Source organism: Solanum pennellii, chromosome 3 (genome assembly GCF_001406875.1).
Source record: "Solanum pennellii chromosome 3, SPENNV200".
In the NCBI taxonomy this organism is placed as follows: Eukaryota; Viridiplantae; Streptophyta; class Magnoliopsida; order Solanales; family Solanaceae; genus Solanum; species Solanum pennellii.
In genome coordinates, this window is record NC_028639.1 from 66,221,075 (window position 1) to 66,246,825 (window position 25,751).

At 31.0% G+C, this 25,751-nt stretch overlaps 1 protein-coding gene across 6 annotated transcripts in view; it reads right to left on the reverse strand.

Annotated features, from left to right (window-relative positions):
* The window catches only part of LOC107014749, a 38,966-nt gene that overhangs the window by 6,563 nt on the left and 6,652 nt on the right, over positions 1-25,751 (reverse strand). The window contains exons 3-5 of one of the 6 annotated variants that reach the window (XM_027915843.1): positions 12,320-14,459; positions 5,630-7,238; positions 4,795-4,951 (exon numbers count right to left, since the gene is read on the reverse strand). In XM_027915843.1, the coding sequence (XP_027771644.1) occupies positions 4,795-4,908 (114 nt within the window). In that variant the 5' untranslated portion in view covers positions 4,909-4,951; positions 5,630-7,238; positions 12,320-14,459. Of the gene's footprint in view, positions 1-4,794; positions 7,239-11,960; positions 12,246-12,319; positions 14,460-25,751 lie in introns of those variants that run through there. The other 5 variants (XM_027915845.1, XM_027915844.1, XR_003577525.1 and 2 more) reach the window with 5 other exon arrangements.

Here is a 25,751-nt window from a genome sequence, read left to right on the forward strand (position 1 = left end):
ATATATATATATATATATATATATATATATATATATATATATAAAAGAGAACGTTAGGCCCACCTACCTGGCGCCACCACAAGCAAGGATTTCCTTTTAACTATTTGTTTCCAAAGTTAGCCTTTCCTTTTCATGAAAAGTTGTGTTATGAAAAGTTTTGACTTTCATGTAAAGTTGCACTTTTATTGAAAAGTTATGACTTTTATGAAGAGTTTCTATTTTTATGAAAAATTGTAACATTTATGAAAGGTTGTGACCTTTCCGAAGAGTTGTGACTTTTCAAAGAGTTGTGACCTTTTCGGTAAGGCACAATAAGCATTTGTTCATACTGCCCTTCTTTGTCTATAAATAGAGGGATTTCCTCTCATTTTAAATTTTAAAACAACGAAAATATTGAACTACTTCTTTTGCATGATTAAATATTTGATTCTAAACTTCTTCTTCTTCTTATTCTGTACAATTAAATATTTGTATACTTTGTTTCTGTTGAGCTGCTCAGTGACACTATTGTTTTTGTATCATTACACTGATGAATAAAATTGTTTCATCCTGAGAGTATCTATTTCTTTGAACCTCGAGTACTTTAGGAGAATGATATCTTAAGGAGACACTGCACATTCAGTAGGCTCGATTCTCGATTTTTTCTTTCTGTTTCATTCTATTGTTACAGATTCTGGTATGTTTTCTTACTGTCATTAATTTATGCTTGTGATATTAATTGTTGTTTTTGAGTACATGTTTTAAACTTTGTTGTTTATGTTTCTCTAAAGTTATTGTTATAAGTATCTGTTAGTACAAACTATATGTAAATCCAACTATTGCAGATTGACCAATAACTTTTACAGAATACATTTATTTACAACATTCTCCAAGGAAACCTTTTCTTCTCCAAGAGATCAAGCCTAAAAATTTATATGATTTTTTGTTGTTGTCATAATAATGTTAATAATAATAGGAGTAAAAAAATAAATAGAAAGTCAAATGATAGAATTAAAATTAGCAATTAATTATAATTATATGATACACTATGATGACTATTCTCTCACACCGAAGTACTTTTTGAACTTTTTTTCCATTATCCCTTACTTCTCTTTCATCCTTTTCAAGGGTCGCTTAGTATTATTTTGTTTGTGTACAAAGAAAATTGAGAAAAATATTTATTTGAGTCTCTAATTAAAGACACTATGTAACCATGGTAAAATGAAATTATGTAAACTAGGAGAAAATAGTGTTATGATTTTTAATTTTGCCTTTTCTTTTAATAAAACAAATGGTAAACTAGAATTGAACAACCTTTATACTCTTAAAAACAGATTTATATAAAAATACTATAACATCAAAATATAAGAAAAGTTCTTTTCTAATAAATTTAAAGAAGAATGTTCTAACTGCGAAGCGCGAGCCCATTTACTAGTTATTTATACTACTAATGCCAAAGCAAACTTGATAGCGATGCATCCCTTTCATTTGAACAAGCATAAAATACATGGTATGGCAAAGGGAAGGTTAAAGTAACTGATAAAAATAAAGCATGAAAATTGCTAGAGACTACAAATTAAGATTCACAAATGCAAATGCCTCAATAGCACTGTCAAGTATTTTCCTTTAAGAATCTTCAAAGTTCATTAAATGTTTATCATCTTCACACTAAAAATGTGACAGTTACTCAAGTAAGTTGTGAATAATATTCCAGAAATAATGTTGACCTTAATAGATTTACATGATTTCAAGTAACTAAAAGAAGATACAAAATCATATAGTGAGTGAATGAGAAAGTTTGCCTAACTGCTCTGCAAAGTGCAAGGACTGTCTGAGAAGAAGAAAGTCCATGGAAACACCTATGGTAGGTCCAAATGCGAAAGTTGCTCATATGCAGTTTTTCTCTTTCTAAAAATTATGAGCATATATCATTTCATTTTTGTATTAAGCTCTTTAAAAATTGGAAAGTGGACTTTTAAGTCCTTCAAGCAGAGTCATCTTAAAGTAATATAACACATATGATTTTCCTTGGGGGAGTTAAGGAGGTACTTCATAGATATGGTAGAAGCAATAGCTCATGAGAAATATTGAAGAAATCTTTTCCAAGATCTTCTTTTAGATCAGGCAATCTTTTGAAAGCAAGATGTTTCACAAGTCATAGGTGTTTGGCATGAGTTCTAAAACTTAAACAGGTCATTTGGTCTCTACTGCAAAAATTGACCAACATATATTATGATCATTATTAAGTGCATAGGTACATACCTGAAAAGGTAACTTATATTAGGATAATCAAGTGGTTGAAAATTTCTTGAGTTTTATACATGAATGGCAAATGGTTGAAAGGAAGATCAGACAGACAAAAAAGCAAAACACCCATCTATACCATAACTGAAAAAGTAATCAAGCTTACTTATGTATCCAATCAATATATGATTGATTGGACTAGCTCACTATTCCTAGGGTACATTTGCATTCTGCAAGGTTTTCCCAATTGCCTTTATAATGGGCAGAAGTAGGGAGTAAATTGTTAAAGAGCAAAGCATTGGGTGCCAAAAGTGCTATGGGATGAATATATAGAGGTCCCAAAATGGAAAAGTGCTAGGTGTCTGAATTATGTTACTAGTGGCATTTATTTCGTCCTCTTAAATAGTTGTGTTTATCTCTAAGGATTTGGAATCATGAGAATCTGAACGGGACAAATGTTTTATGTCATGCAAGATAATTTACTCTACTGAATGGAGGACCTAAGACCATTATTGCAAAGATATCTGTTTTGATATTTTCAAGAACTAAGTAGGTCAAAACCTCCTTTTTTTTTTTTTTTTGATAAAGGTCACTTTATATTCACACCAAAAGGCTCATCAGCAAAAGACTGATGAGGTGGGATTTACAGCCCCCAGGGGGTGTTTACACCAAAAATACAGCAGACTCAAGTTATTCATTGTGATTTTCTCAATGCGTTGATTTTCCCATCATGGGGTAGAATCTAAGACTGGGTTGATGATAGTAAGTTTGCCACCTGGTGACAAATACAGAGCCTTCGATCTTGCTAATCTCCTTTTTTTGTTCTCCATCATGTCATCACATATTTCTGCATCCTTGTGTTTGTTGCCAAGTGATATGCCCAAATAGACTGGGGGCATGTTTTACATTTTACAACCTAGTATATTAGCCATAAACTGAATATTGGTCACCTCCTTAATTGGTAACAAATTTTTCCCTTGATAACTTTCAAACCAGAAGTGGCTTCAAAAATATCAGCAACATCATTCTGATGAATCTTATCTTCTCCACCTTAGTTTCTAACAAAAAATAACAGGTCGTTTGCATAGAGCAGATGAGAAATATCCTTAACTTATCTCATGTAACCACCTATCTGGAAATCTTTGATCCGCCTGTTTTGAATTGCTATCCTCATCAGGTTGTCAAAGCCTTCCATTGCAAAAATGAACAGAAGGGGGTGGGTGGGAAGAAGATCACTGTCTAAAGTCCTGTCTCATAAGGGGAAAAAACATTTGTTTCCTATTCACAAGGATAGAGAATCTAACACACTGATGCAAAATGCAATCCAACCCAACCATCTCTGACCAAACCCATATGTTGAGAACATTCATCAAGAACTTTCAGTTTACATGGTCATATGCCTTTTCAATGTCTAATTTGCAAACGACCCCAGGTTCATCCCCATACAAAATGGAATCCACACACTCATAAGCAATGAGTGCAGCATGCATGATCTGTCTCCCATCCCTTTTATGAAAGGTCACATTATTATTACTTCAGCAATCCATCCTTTAATTGGTAAGATCCTAGACCTTGTGCATTCAAGTCTTCTCTCTAGAAATTTCAGGAGAACACTTGTGATGTTAAGGATCCTTGAGTTTGTACATATTTTGCTTTGTCTCAAAAATTTTAATGTGGAAAACTTACAGTACCACTTTGACCATTCCTCCTTAGTAGGGCATCTTCTCTCAAAATCATTACATTTGTCATGCTTCCTGATTAAGTTGTTCTTCAATTGGATTGTCAAAGTTTGGATGGCTGATTCATTATCGTCTTAAATTTTACATCAAGTGAATACCAGTCTCACATTCAGAAGAGCATTAACTTGAAATTTATCGCTTACGAGTTGTACTTTATTAATCAGTTAATTTCAGATGGGAAAGGTTCAAACTGAATCTTATCTCAAATGAAATTCGTCAGGAAGTTCTGAACATAAGCAAGACCATGTTTTCATCAAAATAAGTTAACTTCTTTTCTGGTGTTAAATGGTTTTAATAGACCAGGAAGTTTTGTAACTACGTCAAAGTTTAAAATTTTTGGAGCTTATTATCTCCTCATTCCAAGTTTACATCCTAAGAGATATTCTTGAACTTTGACTTTCTGAGTTCACAGGAATCTACTAATCCTCTTGGACTAAAGTAATAATCTAATTTTACGATCTGAAAAAACAACGATGAGTTTTAATACTATAACAGACTTCTGTGTGTGGGGCTGCTTTAAATATGGTGATATGAAACTACATTTTTTTAGGAGTGTTTGAAAGGTTTTCTATGGAGAAGAAGGGTATGCTCAAAAGTTGACATCCCGAAATGTAACAGGTTCTTTGAATATTTCACAAATTTTTAGTACATTGATGAGGGTAAAAAAAAAAAACTAAATTAAAGGTCAATCTTCAAAATGTCAAGCAAAACAACAAGTAGCCAATTGACTACAAGAACAACTAATTGCACATATGGTGATCAAAACCAACTATATAATTTAAAACGAGTATTAAAGTCGCGAAAATAAGTGCACACTAGAATCACACTTTACCAGAACTTGGAAGCAACTTTTGTCAGTCATTGCTTTATAGAAAGAAGGAACCCTCTTTCTATGAATCAACAGGCAGTCCTTCTTGCACTCACATGCTACATTCGCCGATTCCATCTCCTCCGTATACAAAGTATGCTTCCCCAACAACTCTTAAATCCTACATAGCATATGAAACTCATGAAAATATCAACTAGAAGTTTAACTTTAGAAGAAAAATACCAATAAAAACAATAGATGAAATGGTGGACCAAGGCATATTAAGATGTCAAAAATAAATGATGTAACTCCTATCTAGGCAACTTGATGGTCAATCTCCCTTTTGCTGCTTCTTTCGACTACCTTTGTTATTTCAAGAATAGACCCACATAGTCTAGTGTGGTAGGCGCAAATGGAACGTATACACACAACATTATACAACAAATTGAACTTGTGAATGCAGAAGCAGCTAACAAAGAGGGGTGGTGATGTTTTGTCTCCGCTGGGATTTGAACAAGGGAGTAAAAATTAATGAAGTAATGTTTTGCCCAGATAGGTAACGTAACCATGGCCATTCAATTACTAGGGTTGCGCCTCTCTTGTATCGCCTACATTCATGTCATGGGGTCTAGTAATTCTAACAATCAAAGCAGAAACAACAGAAGTTGCAGATCAAGGTGTTAATGCAACCATGATCCTTCCATTTTTAAAGTAGCTCATCACTCAAATCAGCTATTAGCATTATTCGATATACCCCCATTTTTGCAATTCATGGGTTTTAACGATTAATAGCAGCTAAAAATCAAAGAAAAAATGCTGTACTAGAAATTGAAAACAACAGAGAAGAAAGAATTAATACCTTCTGAAACAGAGGAAACACCAGGTTGAGGGCAATCAAAACCCTTAAATAGGAGATTTGTTGCACTGTTCAAAACAAGAGCTTTTTATTTCTTTTATTTGTCCGATACGCAGCCTTTTTATACCTTTTATTTGTCCATGTACAGGCACATTGTATATCATGAATCAATATTAGTAGGATTCCAACAATCTCTATGTTGTAAATCGTGGCACACTCAATACGATCCACAATTTTTAAAAAATTGTCTCAAGATTGTATATAAATTATTCAAAGCAATTAATAAAATCACCTTTTTTACTGAGAAACATTATATGTATATAAACAAGCACTCAAACTTAGCTTCAGTTGACAAGTACACACTCCAACTTTGAGAGTGCACATCTAAAACACCTCAACTTAGTCTCAGCTGGCAAATTTGAATCATTGTTGACGAATATAACAAAATACTTATATTTTTGCAGTCATAATTAGCAGCCATTTGAATTATTTTTGTTATTGACAACACTCATGTTATTATGACTTCTCCAAGAAAATGAATTGGACTACCACCGACATGAATTCATAACACCATTAGCCTTCAAGGCTACCATTATAATACTCTCTTGTGAACCTTTTTATCCAAACCTGTACCAACACAAAGCACCACAACTTTGGATAAAAAAATAGTAAATTAACATTAACAACAACATCTTGAATAACATTTAACATTATTCACCTAGTTATAAATTCGTCAAACAAATAAGGCTTTGAATAATACATCACCTTCACTCCATAGAACTGAATTAAAAATATATTTATTATTAGCCTTTCACATCCACACTTGTGGGATATGTTGTTGTTGTTCTACCTTTCACATCATCCATAAAATAGATATGTACTGCCAGTTACATCAGAAATAAAAACTAACTTCCAAAACTATTTTTTTCCATCAAGCAACAAAATATAAGATACCATGCAAATTCGGCCTAAATGTCGGTCTCATCTTTTACATGACATACAAATGAAAAATGTGCTCTAAGGTTTCAGGTTCCATTCCACAAATATGACAAATTTCATCTATAGAATAAATTATTTTGCGATAACGTAACTAACATGCAATGTATTAAAGAATCACATCTCGTTAAACTATTACAACTTCATTTTTGCTCCACCCTTAATCAGAAGTCTCGGGTTCAAGCCTTGGGTCTGGAGAAAATCATATTGAGAGCGCCAACCCTGAATAGTCCGGCAATGCGCAGTCTAGATTTAGTCGAAGACATAATGCGGCCTCCAGACACCGAGTGGTAAACAAAAAAAACTACTTTTAATCTTTAAAGGTCATAATTGGCTTTAGGATATGCACGAGAACTACTTTCTAGACTATTAGAGTTACTAATATACATGGAATATGACTTATATAGGATCATACAAAATTCTAAGTCACACTTAGAAATAATATGTTAAAAGATAAACCTATGAAAAAGTAAAAGAAATATTTATAAATGTCAATATGGGTTGTTAGACAACACTCATGAAATCCAAGGGAAGAGATGTTTCACTTTCTTATGAGGTCTCTTCATATTTGCTCAAAGGTCAAGAAGCTCCAAATGCTCCCACTGGTTGTTAGATCCTGCAACCACTGGAACTTCTTAGAATCATGACAGACGTTGAAAGAGAAGCTTAGGGAAAAGTTGCAGATACTTCAAACTTAATTAGAAAGGTCATGTGGTAAAAGTAGAGAGACAAAAGTCCTTTGTAGTTGGCAACACCAATGGATGAAGAGACTCCTATCAAGCATTAGTTACTGTAATTATTCGTTATGTAAGAGTTACTGTTTTAGAGTATCAATAGAAGACTCCTCCTATTGTTTAGGAGTTAAGGTTGTAGTTAATTTCGTTAAGTTTAGTTGCAAGTTGTTCTTATTTGTAGTATTTAATGTTGGGTACTGAATGAATAAGATAATCTTTTCGACCACTTTAGTCTATCTGAATTTATATGGTATCCGAGCCATCAAAGCCTCTCACGAATCAGATTTTTTTCCCCATCTATGGCTGTTGATACAATCCCTTCAGTTGTCACTTGCTTCCACTAGCAGTCCTTCTGTCGCTTCCTCTGTCATTCATGTTGTACAATTTAAACCCGCATCTTAGTTACCTATTAAATTGCAAGGTAAGCTCAATTTCTCAACTTGGAAAGCCCAACTGGTGATGCTACTCAAAGACCATCAACTTATGGGACATCTTGACGGATCAAAGTCAGCACCACGAATAAAACAAGTATAGAAGTGTAGAATTCCACACAAAGTTTTATGCTTTACTTGGCTGATAGCTAAAGTGTTGCTCATCTTATATTCCTAAAATACTTGGAACAAAAACTTTGAAGAACTTAATAAGAAACAACAAAGTTTAAAGAACATTTTCAAAACTAGAAAATTAAAACCAGTAGAGAAAATAGAATTAGAAACAGATTAGAAACAATATGCAAATTATTTTTCTTAAAAAAGAAAATCGAGCCCACTAAATGCATAGTGTCCCCTGAAGGAAATTATTCTCCTCAAGTATCTGAGGTTAATGAAATATATCCTCCCAGGATAGAACGATCTTACTCACAGATGATTGGAACCTAAAAACACGGTGTCAGCAAACCACTAAATGTCACTAAAGTGCACTTAGAACACTAGATTAAGTAGTAGCAAAAGTCTGAAAATTAATTTTTTTAAAATGAGAGAAAATCTCTCAATTTATAGAAAACAAAGGGTAGTGTGAAAATGTTCTTATTGTGCCTTACCAAAAATGTCACAACCATTTGGAAAAAACACAATCTTTCGGAAAGGTCACAACCTTTTATAAAAATCACAACTCTTCATAAAAGTCGCAACTTTTCATAAAAGTCACAACTCTTTATAAAATACGCAACTTTTCATTTTCAGTTCACACCTTTTAAAATCCAAAATCCTCCGCATGAATGAGGAATGACTTCAAGACAAAGAAACGGACAAGTATGTGTACTTTACAAGAAAAAATTAATTGTATCTGAAAAATAGGTTTCCCTTTGAACTTTTTGTAGTGAACATATATCGAATATACTCGGTCAATCGGAAGATTTGACATCTTTGAACCATCAATCTTTGGTGTATACCTGGACAACCATATGTCACACAATCAACCCCTTACCATTGACAAGTATCCTCTTTGAAGCGGCTTACACTTCGCACTCACATAAGTGATTTCTAACCGTGTTATCACGTAAATACACTATTTGGTCAAATCCGTCAAACTTAGCAAATCATTAAAAACTTTAAGCTTTATTAACTCATTAACAAGCCTTAATGTTGTATCCTTGCTCCCGAGCATTATCTTCATTATAAGAATGAATTGAGTTGGTTGACATCATGTTCCATGCCCTACCTATTGCATCTTGACTATCAAAGTGTATGCATACTGATGCCAAAGCTTTGAGCCAAAAAAGAATATCTATCAAGAAATTTTGGAGTATTTCAACATATTCACCGGCCTCATCTAGAGCACCTAGCTCAAAGATCATTGTGGAGCCAGTGATACATGTCTTTTTGGAAGATTTTTAAGAGACTGCTCCTCCACCAAAGAATAAATACATATCCACTTGCGGATGATCCCGATGATCCAATTTGCATCATTATATCCTTTCAATACTTCTAGATATTTGTTATAATGCAAGACATAGTTTCGAGTATGTTTTAAATACCCCAAAACTCTTTTCATTGTCATCCAATGAGTTCAACTGGGATCACTTGTGAACCGACTCAACTCAGTTTATAAATAGCAAATGTTATATCTAATCGCGTACACTTCGTGATATACATCATACTTACCAATACTCTAGAATCCAATTGTGAGTCCCTTTCGCCTTCACTCTTTTGAAATGCAAAGCTCATATTTATTGAGGTCTTGACAATATTAAAATTAAAATATTTGAACTAGTTAAGTTCCTTTTCAATGCATTGAGATTGTGACAATGCTAAACATTATGGAGATCTAAAGATTCTTATACCTAAAATCGCATCAGCAACTCCAAGATCTTTCATATCAAAGTTGCTTTCTAGCATATGTTTAGTAGCATTTATGTCATTAGTGTCTCTACTGATGATAAACATATTATCAATATACAAACAAACAATGACCTTGTGATTTTAACGTAAAAACATTTATCACTTCCATTATTCTAAAATCCATTTGTCAATATAGTTTGGTCAAATTTCTTATGTCATTGTTTGAGTGCTTGTTTTAGTCCATAAAGTGATTTAACAAGTTCACATACTTTCTTTTTTACCAGAAACCACAAAATTCTGGGGTTAACATCCATTTTATGAATTTCAAGATCATGCAAGGCCACTAGTTATTAACATTCTAATAGATGTTATCCTTGTTACCGGAGAGCATGTATCAAAGTAACCGAGACCTCCTTTTCTTTGTATCTTTTGACTACATGTCTAGCCTTAAATTGGTCAATAGTCAGCTTTCATTTTTCTTTTAAAGGTTCACTATGATCTTAAAGGTTCATTTCTTGGAGAAAGATCAATTAACCTCCATTATGATTGCTCAAGATTGAATCTATCTAACTATTTCACCATCTTTTCAAAAGATGGGTCCATAGAAGACATAGAAAATGTTTAGAAATTAGATCCGAAGAAAGTAGATGTTCTTTTGACATTTACACATGTCTGATTCTCTTTATTAAGTACATTCTCCTTTTGTTCTTTCCAGTGTCTTTTTGACCTTTCATTGGACTACTCAAGTCTAATTTTACGATCCACACTCCACGGTAAGCCCTTTCCATTTCTCGTATGGAAAAGATTGTGTCCTTGAGACAAAATTGTTTTCTTTCTGAAAAGACAACTTTTTATTGTTCTTTTTTGCAGTAAGGATAGTTCCTCCACACAAGTTTTGTGGTAAACCTAAACTTACAAGTAATGCAACCATCATTTCCCGCAAAGTTTTTTTTTCATTCTGCAATTCCATTAGATTTAGGTGAATAGGACAATAGTTTGATGGATAAATCCACTTTTCAGACACATTTCTGCAAAAGAAGATTTATATTCCCCAACCCTATCACTTTTTTTTTTCTCAATTGATTTCAACTTTAATTTTATATTGCCTAGACGTTTCTATTGTTTCACCCTTACCATTAAGCAAATAGACATAACTGTATCAAATGCAATCGTCAATGAAAGTTATGAGGTACTTTTTCCCACCACGAGATGGTGTTAACTTCATATCACAAATATCGGTGTAAATCAACTCTAAGGGATTAGAATTCCTTACAAGAGATTTATAAGAATGCTCAGCAAACTTAGATTCCACAAAAACTTGACCTTTTTATTTATTGCACTCAAAATTAGACAAAACTTCTAAGTTGATTGGTTTTCCTTACAAGGTTTTGTAATTAACATGTCCCAAGTGTTCATGTCACAACATAGTTTAACCCAAGCAAGTGAGAACAAATTAAAATATTGAGTTTGAAAAGCTCTCTACGAGGTAGCTTTTTATCACAAATATTTGTTCATATTTCTTACAATTTTATGTGATACAAACTAAAGTCATCACCTTGTCAAATATCCTTTTCAAAAGGACCTTACCATAACATCCAATTTGATTACTATAGCACTACCCATGAACAAAGTTTCATCGGGTCCAATAAAGGCAATATAGTTCAAATGCTTCTTTTACAAAACATGACAAATGATTATTCACCAATATTCATATCTATGCATTAATTATATTTAATTCACATATCTTTTCATGAAAATCAAAACATTTTAAGTGATACTTTTTTATGCCAAGGGAAACCCGCAACGACCACTCAATGAAGAAGTCAAGAAAATTGGTCTTTTTAAAATGAGAGGACATCCCTCAATTTATATAGAAAACAAAGAATAGTGTGAAAATGTTCTTATTGTGCCTCACCGGAAAGGTCACAACCCCTTGAAAGAGTCACAATCTTTCAAAAAAGTTAAAACCTTTCATAAAAGTCGCAACTTTTCATAAAAATTGCAACCATTTAGGACAATGTAATGAAAAGGGGGATAACCTTATGCTCTAGGTGTTTCCTATGTGGGAAACCATAGAAACTATAAACCATCTATTACTACACTGCAAATATATTCAACAGCTTTGGAGGATTTTCTTGAGCCTTAAAGGCATATCCTGGACTATGCCTAGGAGAGTTATTGAGGCCTTATATAGCTGGGAGGAGGCAAGTGTCCTTGCAAAAGACAGAATTAGATGGAGAATCATCCCTGTTTTAATATGATGAGCTATCTGGAAAGAGAGAAATTCCAGATGTTTTGAAGGCAAAGAAAAAAGTGTGCAGGAAGTCAAACTAAACTGCATTTTGTTGTTATCTTTTTGGTGTAATCAATTATACTCAAAAGACTCTGCTTCTATAACTCAATATAGAAATAGATAAGTGGAGTCTGGAGTGCATTGTATATAAGGTTAGAGAACATCTCAAAAGTGCATTTGCATGTGCTTTTGTGATATAATACTAAGTCACCAAGTTCAAAAAAAAAAAAGTTCCAAGGGTAGGGCTGCAGGATCCAACTCCAGCAACCAATGGGAGCATTTGGAGCTTTTTGACCTATGAGCAAATATGAAAGGACCTGATAAGAGCATGAAACATGTCTTTCCTTGGAATATGAAGATATTAGGGTCTAAATACTGATGGAATACCGACCTGAAGCAGCTACTTTGACTAATGAAAAAACAGTGACACCTTCCTTCTCGGTGCAATTGCCAAGCATTTCCACCATATCATAGTTGTGTATCATATCATTTAAAGTTAGCACATTCCATTAGGAGACAAATGCATGTACAGACCCCAAACATGCCCCTTTCTGGAGAAAATTTGGATAACACCACCAGCCCCTTTCACCCACTTGACCTAGTGGGAAAAAGAATTAAGCATCTTATTTATTTCTTGCTTGCCTATCCTGAAATCTCTACTGGTCTTGAGGAAGCCAGAACCAACCCAATTGATTGGGCAGAGTTCTGAGTTGTTTTTGGAGTTCAACCAGCAGAATTGCACTTCGAATGGATTTTAGATATCATATCGCGAATCAGTTCATAATAGTGTGGCATGCCATCATCATTATCATAAGCAACCAAGACTTGATTCTCATCAAAAGATTTTTCCATTCTATCCTTGTCGAAATTATGGAAGTCAGGATCTGGAACAGTCATTGACGTAGCTTCTGGTTAAAAATCAAACAGAGCACCAAAGACCTACCACTTTTTCTGCTCGCATGATATTTTGGATCCACCCCAGCATCATGAGCAGTTTTATCCCTTCTCAGATCATTTATGATAACTTCACGAGCAATTTGCTTCTTCTTTTTCCTTCTCAGATGAAGTTTGAGAAGTAGCATTTGTGCTCCATTCTTTAAGCTTCTTGGTGATCTCCATCCTAGCTTTTTTCACCAGCATACTGTGAATTCCTGAATTGGACAACTCCCCTGAACTCCTGGGCTTGTTACTTACCACAATGGTAGCATTCTCTGCTCTCAAAACACCTTTTTCATTTCCATATATGTTTCTTGGCTACTAGATTCACCTTTTGCAGTCAATTCATTTACCATTCCTTCTCTTTGAAATTTTGACTTCAACTCATCTTATGCATCTTTTTTATATTTGCCTATCAGCTTCTGAACAAGTGGAAACTAATCAGGAAAACACCAGCATCAGTTTTTCATGAACAAATTGTTTTTCTTCAGAAAAGTCTCCTGGCACTCAGAGCTGCTTCTGCATTAGCTCTCTTCAAGTTTCCACCAACTGGCTGGCCGAGTGTGCAGATTTCCCAGCTGTAGTGGCATGCACACTGTTTGCAATCGCTCTTCTTAAAAACTTGATCCTACTGAATGTTTGCTCTAACTGTTGAGCCAAAGCCAGAATAACCAGATTGTACTGTACTGAATTTGAAGCTGTAGGGATCTTTACACCTGAAACAGAATATCCATTGGCAGCAAGATAGTTTGTACCCTGCTGCTGCTGGAGGGGAAGACCACGAAAAAGAAGCAGCTTCAATTTTCACGGGAACACCTACCTCCCTTGCCCTAAAGGACCGGTGACATTTGGGGCACATAATACTTTTGTTTAGGTGAAAATTTAAGTATTCATTAGGCATCTGGCGTGTATTGCAAGATGTCCAGAATGTCTCAACTTTTGATGTTTGGGAGCGGGCTGGAAATTAGCATTTGTTGAGTTTCTTGCACTTGCTCGGTTCATGGAGAAATTATGAAATTCGTGCCGATTGCCTTGCATGGATGCATTCCTCGTAACATGCCTATTGTCATCCATCATTCTTTTGGTCTATCATACAACAAACTCCATGCTTCAGATATAATCTTAAATGCCCCATCTGCCCCCCAACGGATTTATTTTTATCAAGGTGAAGCTAGAGCCAGCCTTCTGTAGTGTTTCCTTATTGTTTCATCATCAGCTGAGAGCCCGAGAGAAAGAACACTGTATATATCTACTTCACCATAAGTTTTCTTCTCATGAGAAAATAAACAGCCACCACCTCCAGGAACTGAAAAAGACCATCAAGACCTGGAAAACGATTTTGAGCCTTCAATGAAAATTTTTTGAGCTCCAGCAATGTCATTCTCAAGTAACTTCTGCTCAGCAATTTTTTTTGCCCTAAATAGCTTTATCATTATATTTCATTAGCCTACAACTTTGGCAGGTCACAAACAAGAAAACTTTATTGTCTCCTTCAGATTAACCAGCAAATGGAGCAACACTCAACGACCTGGCTATTGTGTGAAGTTTATTCACATGAATACTATGGAAATTAACTGTCTTCAACTCTTCAAACCCTATAAAACAAACATTAAAAAAATACAAGTCACTAAAATTACAAACTTGAAAGCTGAAAATATTTTATGGTCCCCTGTTACGGATCTAGTTATGGGACGTTCCAAGACAAAATCAGAGTTTATGAAGAGTGAATTGGGAGACTGAAAAGATGTTTTCTTCTTTATATTCGATATTTAAAATCACATCCGAAGAAAAATTTTGAATTTCTGACTAAAATTTACTTCATTGAATATATAGAACTTCAGATTTGACTTCATCATAATATCTAAAATCTATTTCAGATTTGACTTTCTTACTAAAAGAACGCAAGTAACAAGGACAAAAATTAAGTGTTGAAGATCCTTTCTTGGTTTTCGGGTGAAGGCACAAATACTAATATTTAGATCACGATCTAATAACTTCCTTTTCTATTTTTTTTGAATGTCCAATTGAAAATAATATTTATGAGATTTTCCGTTTTCCTTTTTCAAGAATAAAGTCCTTACTCCTTGGTAATCATTTACCTTAACTTTTTTAAATTAAAATTCGTGGCAATGAAGTTGGCTCTTAGTTGTTGATTCAGTATCAATTGTTAAGTTTTAATGATAGATATATGATTTAGACAATTTTTGCTACTGTTGAACAAAGAGTTGGGGTACATTCACTGTAATTATCCTTGTGAATCATCTTCCTTATATTTTTGTTTTCAATCTTATAAGAACATCATGAGAAAAATTATGAATTTCTTACCATAAAATGTTTGACTTCATCGTAATATCTAAAATCTATATCAGATTTAGTTCACTTTGACTTTCTTACTTAAAAAAAGCAAGTAAATAAAGTAAAAAAGACGCTTGGTTTTTTGGTGAGGGTGCAAATACTAATATTCGATCTACTAACTTCCTTTTCTATTTTTTGAATATCAAATTGAAAATACCATTTATGAGTTTTTTTTCGTTTTCCTCTTTTTTCCAAGAATTAAGTTCTAATTTTTCATTTACCTTAACTTTTTCAATTAACATAGTGACAATGAATTTAGCTCTTAGTTGTTGATTAAGTATCAATTGTTAAGTTTTAATGACAAATATATGATTTAGCCATGTTTTGCTATTGCTGTATAGAGCATTGGGATATATACAATAACTGTAATTTTCCTTGTTTCCTTATATTTTCATCGGTCTTTTAAATCACATCCACAGAAAAGTTATGATTTTAGACTATAATTATACTTCCATGAAAAGATAGTAATTCATGTTTAACTTCATCATAATATCTATAATCTATTTCAAATTTAGTAAAGTTTGACTTTCTTACTAAAAGAACACAAGTAACAAGGACAAAAATTTAGTGTTGATGATTCTTCCTTGGTTTTCCGGTGAAGACACAAATACTAATATTTAGATCACTATCTAATAACTTCCTTTTCTATTTTTTTGAATCTCCAATTGAAAATACCATTTAAGAGGTTTTCCATTTTCCTTTTTCAAGAATAAAGTCCTTACTCCTCGGTAATCATTTACCTTAACTTTTTAAATTAAAATTACTGGCAACGAAGTTAGCTCTTCGTTGTTGATCAATTATCAATTATTACGTTTTAATGACAGATATATGATTTAGCCATGTTTTGCTACTGTTGAACAAAGAGTTGACTACATTAACTGTAATTTTACTTGCGAATCATCTTCCTTATATTTTTGTTTTCAATCTTTTAAGCACATCATGAGAGAAGTTAGAAATTTCTTACTATAAAATGTTTGACTTCGTCGTAATATCTAAAATCTACTTCAGGTTTAGTTAACTTTGACTTTCTTACTTAAAAAAAGTAAGTAAATAAATTAAAAAAGACGCTTGGTTTTTTGGTGAGGGTGCAAATACTAATATTCGATCTACTAACTTCCTTTTCTATTTTTTGAATATCAAATCGAAAATACTATTCATGAGTTTTTTTTTCCCCTCCTTTTTTCAAGAATTAAGTTTTATTTTTCATTTACCTTAACTTTTTCCATAAACATAGTGACAATGAAGTTAGCTCTTAGTTGTTGATTAAGTATCAATTGTTAAGTTTTCATGACTGATTTATGATTTAGCCATGTTTTGCTACTGCTAAATAGAGCATAGGGATATATACATTAACTGTTATTTTTCTTGTTTCATTATATTTTCTTCGGCTTTTAAATCACATCCTGAGAAAAGTTTTGAATTTTAGATTATAATTATACTTCCATGAATAGATAGTAATTCATATTTAACTTCATCATAGTATCTAAAATCTACTTCAAATTTTTGTTATCTTTGACTTTCTTACTAAAAGAACGCAAGTGAAAAGGACAAAAATTTAGTTTTGAAGATATTTTCTTGGTTTTTGGGTGAAGGCACAAATACTAATATTTAAATCACGATCTAATAACTTCCTTTTTTATTTTGTGAATGTCAAATTGAAAATACTATTTATGAGCTTTCCGTTTTTCTTTTTCAAGAATAAAGTCCTTACTACTTAGTAATCATTTACCATAACTTTTTTAATTAAAATTAGTCGCAATGAAGTTAACTCTTAGTTGTTGATTAAGTATCAATTGTTAAGCATTTATGACAGATGATTTTTCCATGTTTTGCTACTGTTGAACAAAGAGTTGGGCTATATTAACTGTAATTTTCTTGGCGAATCTTCTTCCTTATTTTTCTTGTTTTCAATCTTTTAATCACATCATGAGAAAAGTTATGAATTTCTTACTATAAAAAGTTTGATTTCATCGTAGTCTCTAAAATCTATTTCAGATTTAGTTAACTTTGACTTTTTTACTTAAAAAAACGCAAGTAAATAAAGTAAAAAAAGACTTGGTTTTTCGGTGAGGGTGCAAATACTAATATTCGATCTACTAACTTCCTTTTCTATTTTTTGAATATCAAATTGAAAATACTATTTATGAGTTTTCTCGTTTTCCTCTTTTTTTCAAGAATTAAGTTCTTATTTTCGTTTACCTTAACTTTTTCAATTAACATAGTGATAATGAAGTTAGCTCTTAATTGTTGATTAAGCATCAATTGACTGATATATGAGTAAGCCATGTTTTGCTACTGCTGAAAAGAGCATCGGGATATATACATTAACTGTGATTTTCCTTGTTTCAGTATATTTTCTTCGTTCTTTTAAATCACATCTTGATACAAGTTTTAAATTTTAGACTATAATTATACTTCCATGAATAGATAGTAATTCATATTTAACTTCATCATAATATCTAAAATCTATTTCAGATTTAGGCCCAATTTGTTTCTATTAAGATAAAATGTTTGAATTTGAATACACATCTGAATATTAAGATTTACATTAAGATCTGGTGTTTTGATCTCAATATATATCTGATTTTAAGATGTGGGCTATAAATCTGAACACTAAATAATTAATGTTGTTTGTTTTCGATATCAGAATGTGAAAGTGAAATTGAACATTATATTACTAAAATATTATAACATTTTCATTTCAACAAACTATATCACTCTTGATTAAAGAAAAAGTTTTAAAAGTTGTTATAATCATGATTTGGAGTACTATTTTTTCATTAAAAAACTTGATAAACAAAACACTAAAATTATTATTGCAACCAGTGTTCTTGAAACAAATTAATACATGAAAATTATTCATATAAAAAAAATAGTTGAAGGGATTTAGGAAAACTTTCCAATTGGAAAAAAAATGGTGTTTGATTGAGAAAAATAAATAAAAATTTTTTAGTTATGAGATAAAAAGGCACGTCCAAAGCAAATAAGCTATAATTTATTATTTGATAACTTATCAAATAAGTCTGAATGTTGTTGAGAGTCTCCTACAAATCTGATTCGTTTAGACCTCTTCGGACACATTAAGAGATTTTCAAAAAATAAAACAAATGAACTTAATGGACTGAATCTGAATGATTCAAGTTCATACTTAAAACCAAACTTACTTAATGGANTATCTAAAATCTATTTCAGATTTCGTTAACTTTGACTTTTCTTACTAAAAGAACGCAAAGTAATAAGGACAAAAATTTAGTGTTGAAGATTCTTCCTTGGTTTTCGGGTGAAGGCACAAATACTAATTTTTAGATCACGATCTAATAACTTCTTTTTCTATTTTTTGAATGTCAAATTGAAAATACTATTTATGAGGTTTTCCGTTTTCCTTTTTCGAGAATAAAGTCCTTACTACTTAGTTATCATTTACCTTAACTTTTTAAATTAAAATTAGTGGCAATGAAGTTAGCTCTTAGGCGTTGATTAAGTATCAATTGACTGACATACGAGTAAGCCATGTTTTGCTACTGCTGAATAGAGCATCGAGATATATGCATTAACTGTGATTTTCCTTGTTTCATTATATTTTCTTCGTTCTTTAAAATCACATCTTGATACAAGTTTTGAAATTTTAGACTATAATTATACTTCAATGAATATATAGTAATTCATATTTAACTTCATCATAATATCTAAAATCTATTTCACAATTAGGCCTAATTTGTTTCTATTAAGATAAAAATGTCTGAATCTGAATACACATCTGAATATTAAGATTTACATTAAGATCTGGGTGTTTTGATCTCAATATATATCTAATTTTAAGATGTGGGCTATAAATCTGAACACTAAATAATTAATGTTGTTTGTTTTCAATATCAGAATGTGGAAGTGAAATTGAACATTATATTAATAAAATATTATAACATTTTCGTTTCAACAAAATATATCACTTTTGTTTTAAAAAAAGTTTAAAAGTTTTAATAATCATGATTTGGAGTACTATTTTTTCATTAAAAAACCTTGATAAACAATACACTAAAATTATTATTGCAACCAGTGTTCTTGACACAAATCAATACATGAAAATTATTCATATAAAAAAAAATAGTTGAAGGGATTTAGGAAAACTTACCAATTGGAAAAAAATGGTGCTTGATTGAGAAAAATGAGAATTTTTTAGTTATGAGACAAAAAGGCACGTCCAAAGCAAATAAGCTGTAATTTATTATTTGATAACTTATCAAATAAGTCAGAATATTGTTAAGAGTCTCCTACAGATCTGATTCGTTTAGACCTCTTCAGACCCATTAAGAGATTTTCAAAAAATAAAACAAATGAACTTAATAGACTGAATCTGAATGATTCAAATTCACACTTTAAACCAAACCTACTTAATTGGCTGAATCTGAATGATTAAGAATCAGACATCCATTAAATGCAAACAAATGAGGCCTAAGTGAACTTTGACTTTCTTACTAAATGAACGCAAGTAATAAGGACAAATATTTAGTGTTGAAGATTCTTCCTTGGTTTTAGCGTGAAGGCACAAACACTAATTTTTAGATCACGATCTAATAACTTCTTTTTCTATTTTTTGAATGTCAAATTGAAAATACTATATATGAGGTTTTCCGTTTTCCTTTTTCGAGAATAAAGTCCTTACTACTTAGTTATCATTTACCTTAACTTTTTAAATTAAAATTAGTGGAAATGAAGTTAGCTCTTAGGAGTTGATTAAGTATCAATTGTTAGTTTTAATGGAAGAATTATGATTTAGACATGTTTTGTTACTGTTGAACAAAGAGTTGGGCTACATTAACTGTGCTTTTCCTTGCGAATCTTCTTCCTTATATTTTTGTTTTCAATCTTTTAAGCACATCATGAGAAAAGTTTTGAATTTCTTAATATAAAAAGTTTGACTTCATCGTAATATCTAAAATCTATTTCAGATTTAGTTAACTTTGACTTTCTTACTTAAAATACGCAAGTAAATATACTAAAAAAGACGCTTGGTTTTTTGGTGAGGGTGCAAATACTAATATTCGATCTACTGACTTCCTTTTCTATTTTTTGATATCAAACTGAAAATGCTATTTATGAGTTTTCTCGTTTTCCTATTTTTTTCAAGAATTAAGTTCTTATATTTCATTTACCTTAACTTTTTGAATTAACATAGTGATAATGAAGTTAGCTCTTAGTTGTCGATTTAGTATCAATTGACTGATATATGATTTAGCCATGTTTTGCTACTACTTAATAGAGCATTGTGATATATACATTAACTGTGATTTTCCTTGTTTCATTATATTTTCTTCGTTCTTTTAAATCACATCTTGATACAGGTTTTGAATTTTAGACTATAATTATACTTCCATGTATAGATAGTAATTCATATTTAACTTCATCATAATATCTAAAATCTATTTCAGATTTCGTTAACTTTGACTTTTCTTACTAAAAGAACGCAAAGTAATAAGGACAAAAATTTAGTGTTGAAGATTCTTCCTTGGTTTTCGGGTGAAGGCACAAATACTAATTTTTAGATCACGATCTAATAACTTCTTTTTCTATTTTTTGAATGTCAAATTGAAAATACTATTTATGAGGTTTTCCGTTTTCCTTTTTCGAGAATAAAGTCCTTGCTACTTAGTTATCATTTACCTTAACTTTTTAAATTAAAGCTGGTGGCAATGAAGTTAGCTCTTAGGTGTTGATTAAGTATCAATTGTTAGTTTTAATGACAAAATTATGATTTAGCCATGTTTGTTACTGTTGAACAAAGAGTTGGGCTACATTAACTGTGCTTTTCTTCGCGAATCTTCTTCCTTATATTTTTATCTTCAATCTTTTAAGCACATCATGAGAAAAGTTATGAATTTCTTACTATAAAAAGTTTGACTTCATCGTAATATCTAAAATCTATTTCAGATTTAGTTAACTTTGACTTTCTTACTTAAAATGCGCAAGTAAATATACTAAAAAGACGCTTGGTTTTTTGGTGAGGGTGCAAATACTAATATTCGATCTACTGACTTCCTTTTCTATTTTTTGAATATCAAACTGAAAATACTATTTATGAGTTTTCTCGTTTTCCTCTTTTTTTCAAGAATTAAGTTCTTATATTTCATTTACCTTAACTTTTTGAATTAACATAGTGATAATGAAGTTAGCTCTTAGTTGTCGATTTAGTATCAATTGACTGATATATGATTTAGCCATGTTTTGCTACTACTTAATAGAGCATTGTGATATATACATTAACTGTGATTTTCCTTGTTTCATTATATTTTCTTCGTTCTTTTAAATCACATCTTGATACAGGTTTTGAATTTTAGACTATAATTATACTTCCATGTATAGATAGTAATTCATATTTAACTTCATCATAATATCTAAAATCTATTTCAGATTTCGTTAACTTTGACTTTTCTTACTAAAAGAACGCAAAGTAATAAGGACAAAAATTTAGTGTTGAAGATTCTTCCTTGGTTTTCGGGTGAAGGCACAAATACTAATTTTTAGATCACGATCTAATAACTTCTTTTTCTATTTTTTGAATGTCAAATTGAAAATACTATTTATGAGGTTTTCCGTTTTCCTTTTTCGAGAATAAAGTCCTTGCTACTTAGTTATCATTTACCTTAACTTTTTAAATTAAAGCTGGTGGCAATGAAGTTAGCTCTTAGGTGTTGATTAAGTATCAATTGTTAGTTTTAATGACAAAATTATGATTTAGCCATGTTTGTTACTGTTGAACAAAGAGTTGGGCTACATTAACTGTGCTTTTCTTCGCGAATCTTCTTCCTTATATTTTTATCTTCAATCTTTTAAGCACATCATGAGAAAAGTTATGAATTTCTTACTATAAAAAGTTTGACTTCATCGTAATATCTAAAATCTATTTCAGATTTAGTTAACTTTGACTTTCTTACTTAAAATACGCAAGTAAATATACTAAAAAAGACGCTTGGTTTTTTGGTGAGGGTGCAAATACTAATATTCGATCTACTGACTTCCTTTTCTATTTTTTGATATCAAACTGAAAATGCTATTTATGAGTTTTCTCGTTTTCCTATTTTTTTCAAGAATTAAGTTCTTATATTTCATTTACCTTAACTTTTTGAATTAACATAGTGATAATGAAGTTAGCTCTTAGTTGTCGATTTAGTATCAATTGACTGATATATGATTTAGCCATGTTTTGCTACTACTTAATAGAGCATTGTGATATATACATTAACTGTGATTTTCCTTGTTTCATTATATTTTCTTCGTTCTTTTAAATCACATCTTGATACAGGTTTTGAATTTTAGACTATAATTATACTTCCATGTATAGATAGTAATTCATATTTAACTTCATCATAATATCTAAAATCTATTTCAGATTTAGTTAACTTTGACTTTTCTTACTAAAAGAACGCAAAGTAATAAGGACAAAAATTTAGTGTTGAAGATTCTTCCTTGGTTTTCGGGTGAAGGCACAAATACTAATTTTTAGATCACGATCTAATAACTTCTTTTTCTATTTTTTGAATGTCAAATTGAAAATACTATTTATGAGGTTTTCCGTTTTCCCTTTTCGAGAATAAAGTCCTTGCTACTTAGTTATCATTTACTTTAACTTTTTATATTAAAACTGGTGGCAATGAAGTTAGCTCTTAGGTGTTGATTAAGTATCAATTGTTAGTTTTAATGACAAAATTATGATTTAGCCATGTTTGTTACTGTTGAACAAAGAGTTGGGCTACATTAACTGTGCTTTTCTTTGCGAATCTTCTTCCTTATATTTTTATTTTCAATCTTTTAAGCACATCATGAGAAAAGTTATGAATTTCTTACTATAAAAAGTTTGACTTCATCGTAATATCTAAAATCTATTTCAGATTTAGTTAACTTTGACTTTCTTACTTAAAAAACGCAAGTAAATATACTAAAAAAGACGCTTGGTTTTTTTGGTGAGGGTGCAAATACTAATATTCGATCTACTGACTTCCTTTTCTATGTTTTGAATATAAAATTGAAAATACTATTTATGAGTTTTCTCGTTTTCCTCTTTTTTTCAAGAATTAAGTTCTTATTTTTCATTTACCTTAACTTTTTCAATTAACATAGTGATAATGAAGTTAGCTCTTGGTTGTTTATTAAGTATCAATTGACTGATATATGATTTAGTCATGCTTTGCTACTGCTGTATAGAGCATTGGCATATATACATTAACTGTGATTTTCCTTGTTTCAGTATATTTTCTTCGTTCTTTTAAAACACATCTTGATACAAGTTTTGAATTTTAGACTATATTTATACTTCCATGAATAGATAGTAATTCATATTTAACTTTATCATAATATCTAAAATCTATTTAGATTTAGGCCCAATTTGTTTCTATTAAGATAAAAATGTCTGAATCTGAATACACATTTGAATATTAAGATTTACATTGAGATCTGGGTGTTTTGATCTCAATGAATATCTGATTTTAAGATGTGGGCTATAAATCTGAACACTAAATAATTAATGTTGTTTGTTTTCAATATCAGAATGTGGAAGTGAAATTGAACATTATATTAATAAAATATTATAACATTTTCATTTCAACAAAACATATCACTTTTGATTAAAAAAAAAGTTTTAAAAGTTTTAATAATCATGATTTGGAGTACAATTTTTTCATTAAAAAACCTTGATAAACAATACACAAAAATTATTATTGCAACCAGTGTTCTTGACACAAATCAATACATGAAAATTATTCATAAAAAAAATAGTTGAAGGGATTTAGGAAAACTTACCAATTGGAAAAAAATGGTGTTTGATTGAGAAAAAATGAGAATTTTTTTTTTAATTATGAGATTAAAAGGCACGTCCAAAGCAAATAAGCTATAATTTATCAAATAAGTTTGAATGTTGTTAGGAGTCTCCTACAGATCTGATTCGCTTAGACCTCTTCGGACAAATTAAGAGATTTTCAAAAAATAAAACAAATGAACTTAATGGACTGAATCTGAATGATTCAAGTTCATACTTTAAAACCAAACTTATTTAATGGGCTGAATCTGAATGATTAAGATTCAGACCTCCATTAAATGCAAACAAATGAGGCCTCAGTGAACTTTGACTTTCTTAGTAAATGAACGCAAGTAATAAGGACAAAAATTTAGTGTTGAAGATTCTTCCTTGGTTTTCGGGTGAAGGCACAAATACTAATTTTTAGATCACGATCTAATAACTTCTTTTTCTATTTTTTGAATGTCAAACTGAAAATACTATTTATGAGGTTTTCCGTTTTCCTTTTTCGAGAATAAAGTCCTTACTACTTAGTTATCATTTACCTTAACTTTTTAAATTAAAATTAGTGGCAATGAAGTTAGCTCTTAGGCGTTGATTAAGTATCAATTGACTGACATACGAGTTAGCCATGTTTTGCTACTGCTGAATATAGCATCGAGATATATGCATTAACTGTGATTTTCCTTGTTTCATTATATTTTCTTCGTTCTTTAAAATCACATCTTGATACAAGTTTTTAATTTTAGACTATAATTATACTTCAATGAATATATAGTAATTCATATTTAACTTCATCATAATATCTAAAATCTATTTCACATTTAGGCCTAATTTGTTTCTATTAAGATAAAAATGTCTGAATCTGAATAAACATCTGAATATCAAGATTTACATTGAGATCTGGGTGTTTTGATCTCAATGTATATCTGATTTAAAGATGTGGGCTATAAATCTGAACACTAAATAATTAATGTTGTTTGTTTTCAATATCAGAATGTGGAAGTGAAATTGAACATTATATTAATAAAACATTATAACATTTTCATTTCAACAAAACATATCACTTTTGATTAAAAAAAAAGTTTTAAAACTTTTAATAATCATGATTTGGAGTACTATTTTTTCATTAAAAAACCTTGATAAACAATACACAAAGATTATTATTGCAACCAGTGTTCTTGACACAAATCAATACATGAAAATTATTCATATAAAAAAAATAGTTGAAGGGATTTAGGAAAACTTACCAATTGGAAAAAAATGGTGTTTGATTGAGAAAAAATGAGAATTTTTTTTTTAATTATGAGATTAAAAGGCACGTCCAAAGCAACTAAGCTATAATTTATCAAATAAGTTTGAATGTTGTTAGGAGTCTCCTACAGATCTGATTCGCTTAGACCTCTTCAGACTCATCAAGAGATTTTCAAAAAATAAAACAAATGAACTTAATGGACTGAATCTGAATGATTCAGATTCAGACTTAAAACCAAACTTATTTAATGGGCTGAATCTGAATGATTAAGATTCAGACCTTCATTAAATGCAAACAAATGAGGCCTTAGTGAACTTTGACTTTCTTACTAAATGAACGCAAGTAATAAGGACATAAATTTAGTGTTGAAGATTCTTCCTTGGTTTTCGGGTGAAGGCACAAATACTAATTTTTAGATCACGATCTAATAACTTCTTTTTCTATTTTTTGAATGTCAAATTGAAAATACTATTTATGTGGTTTTCCGTTTTC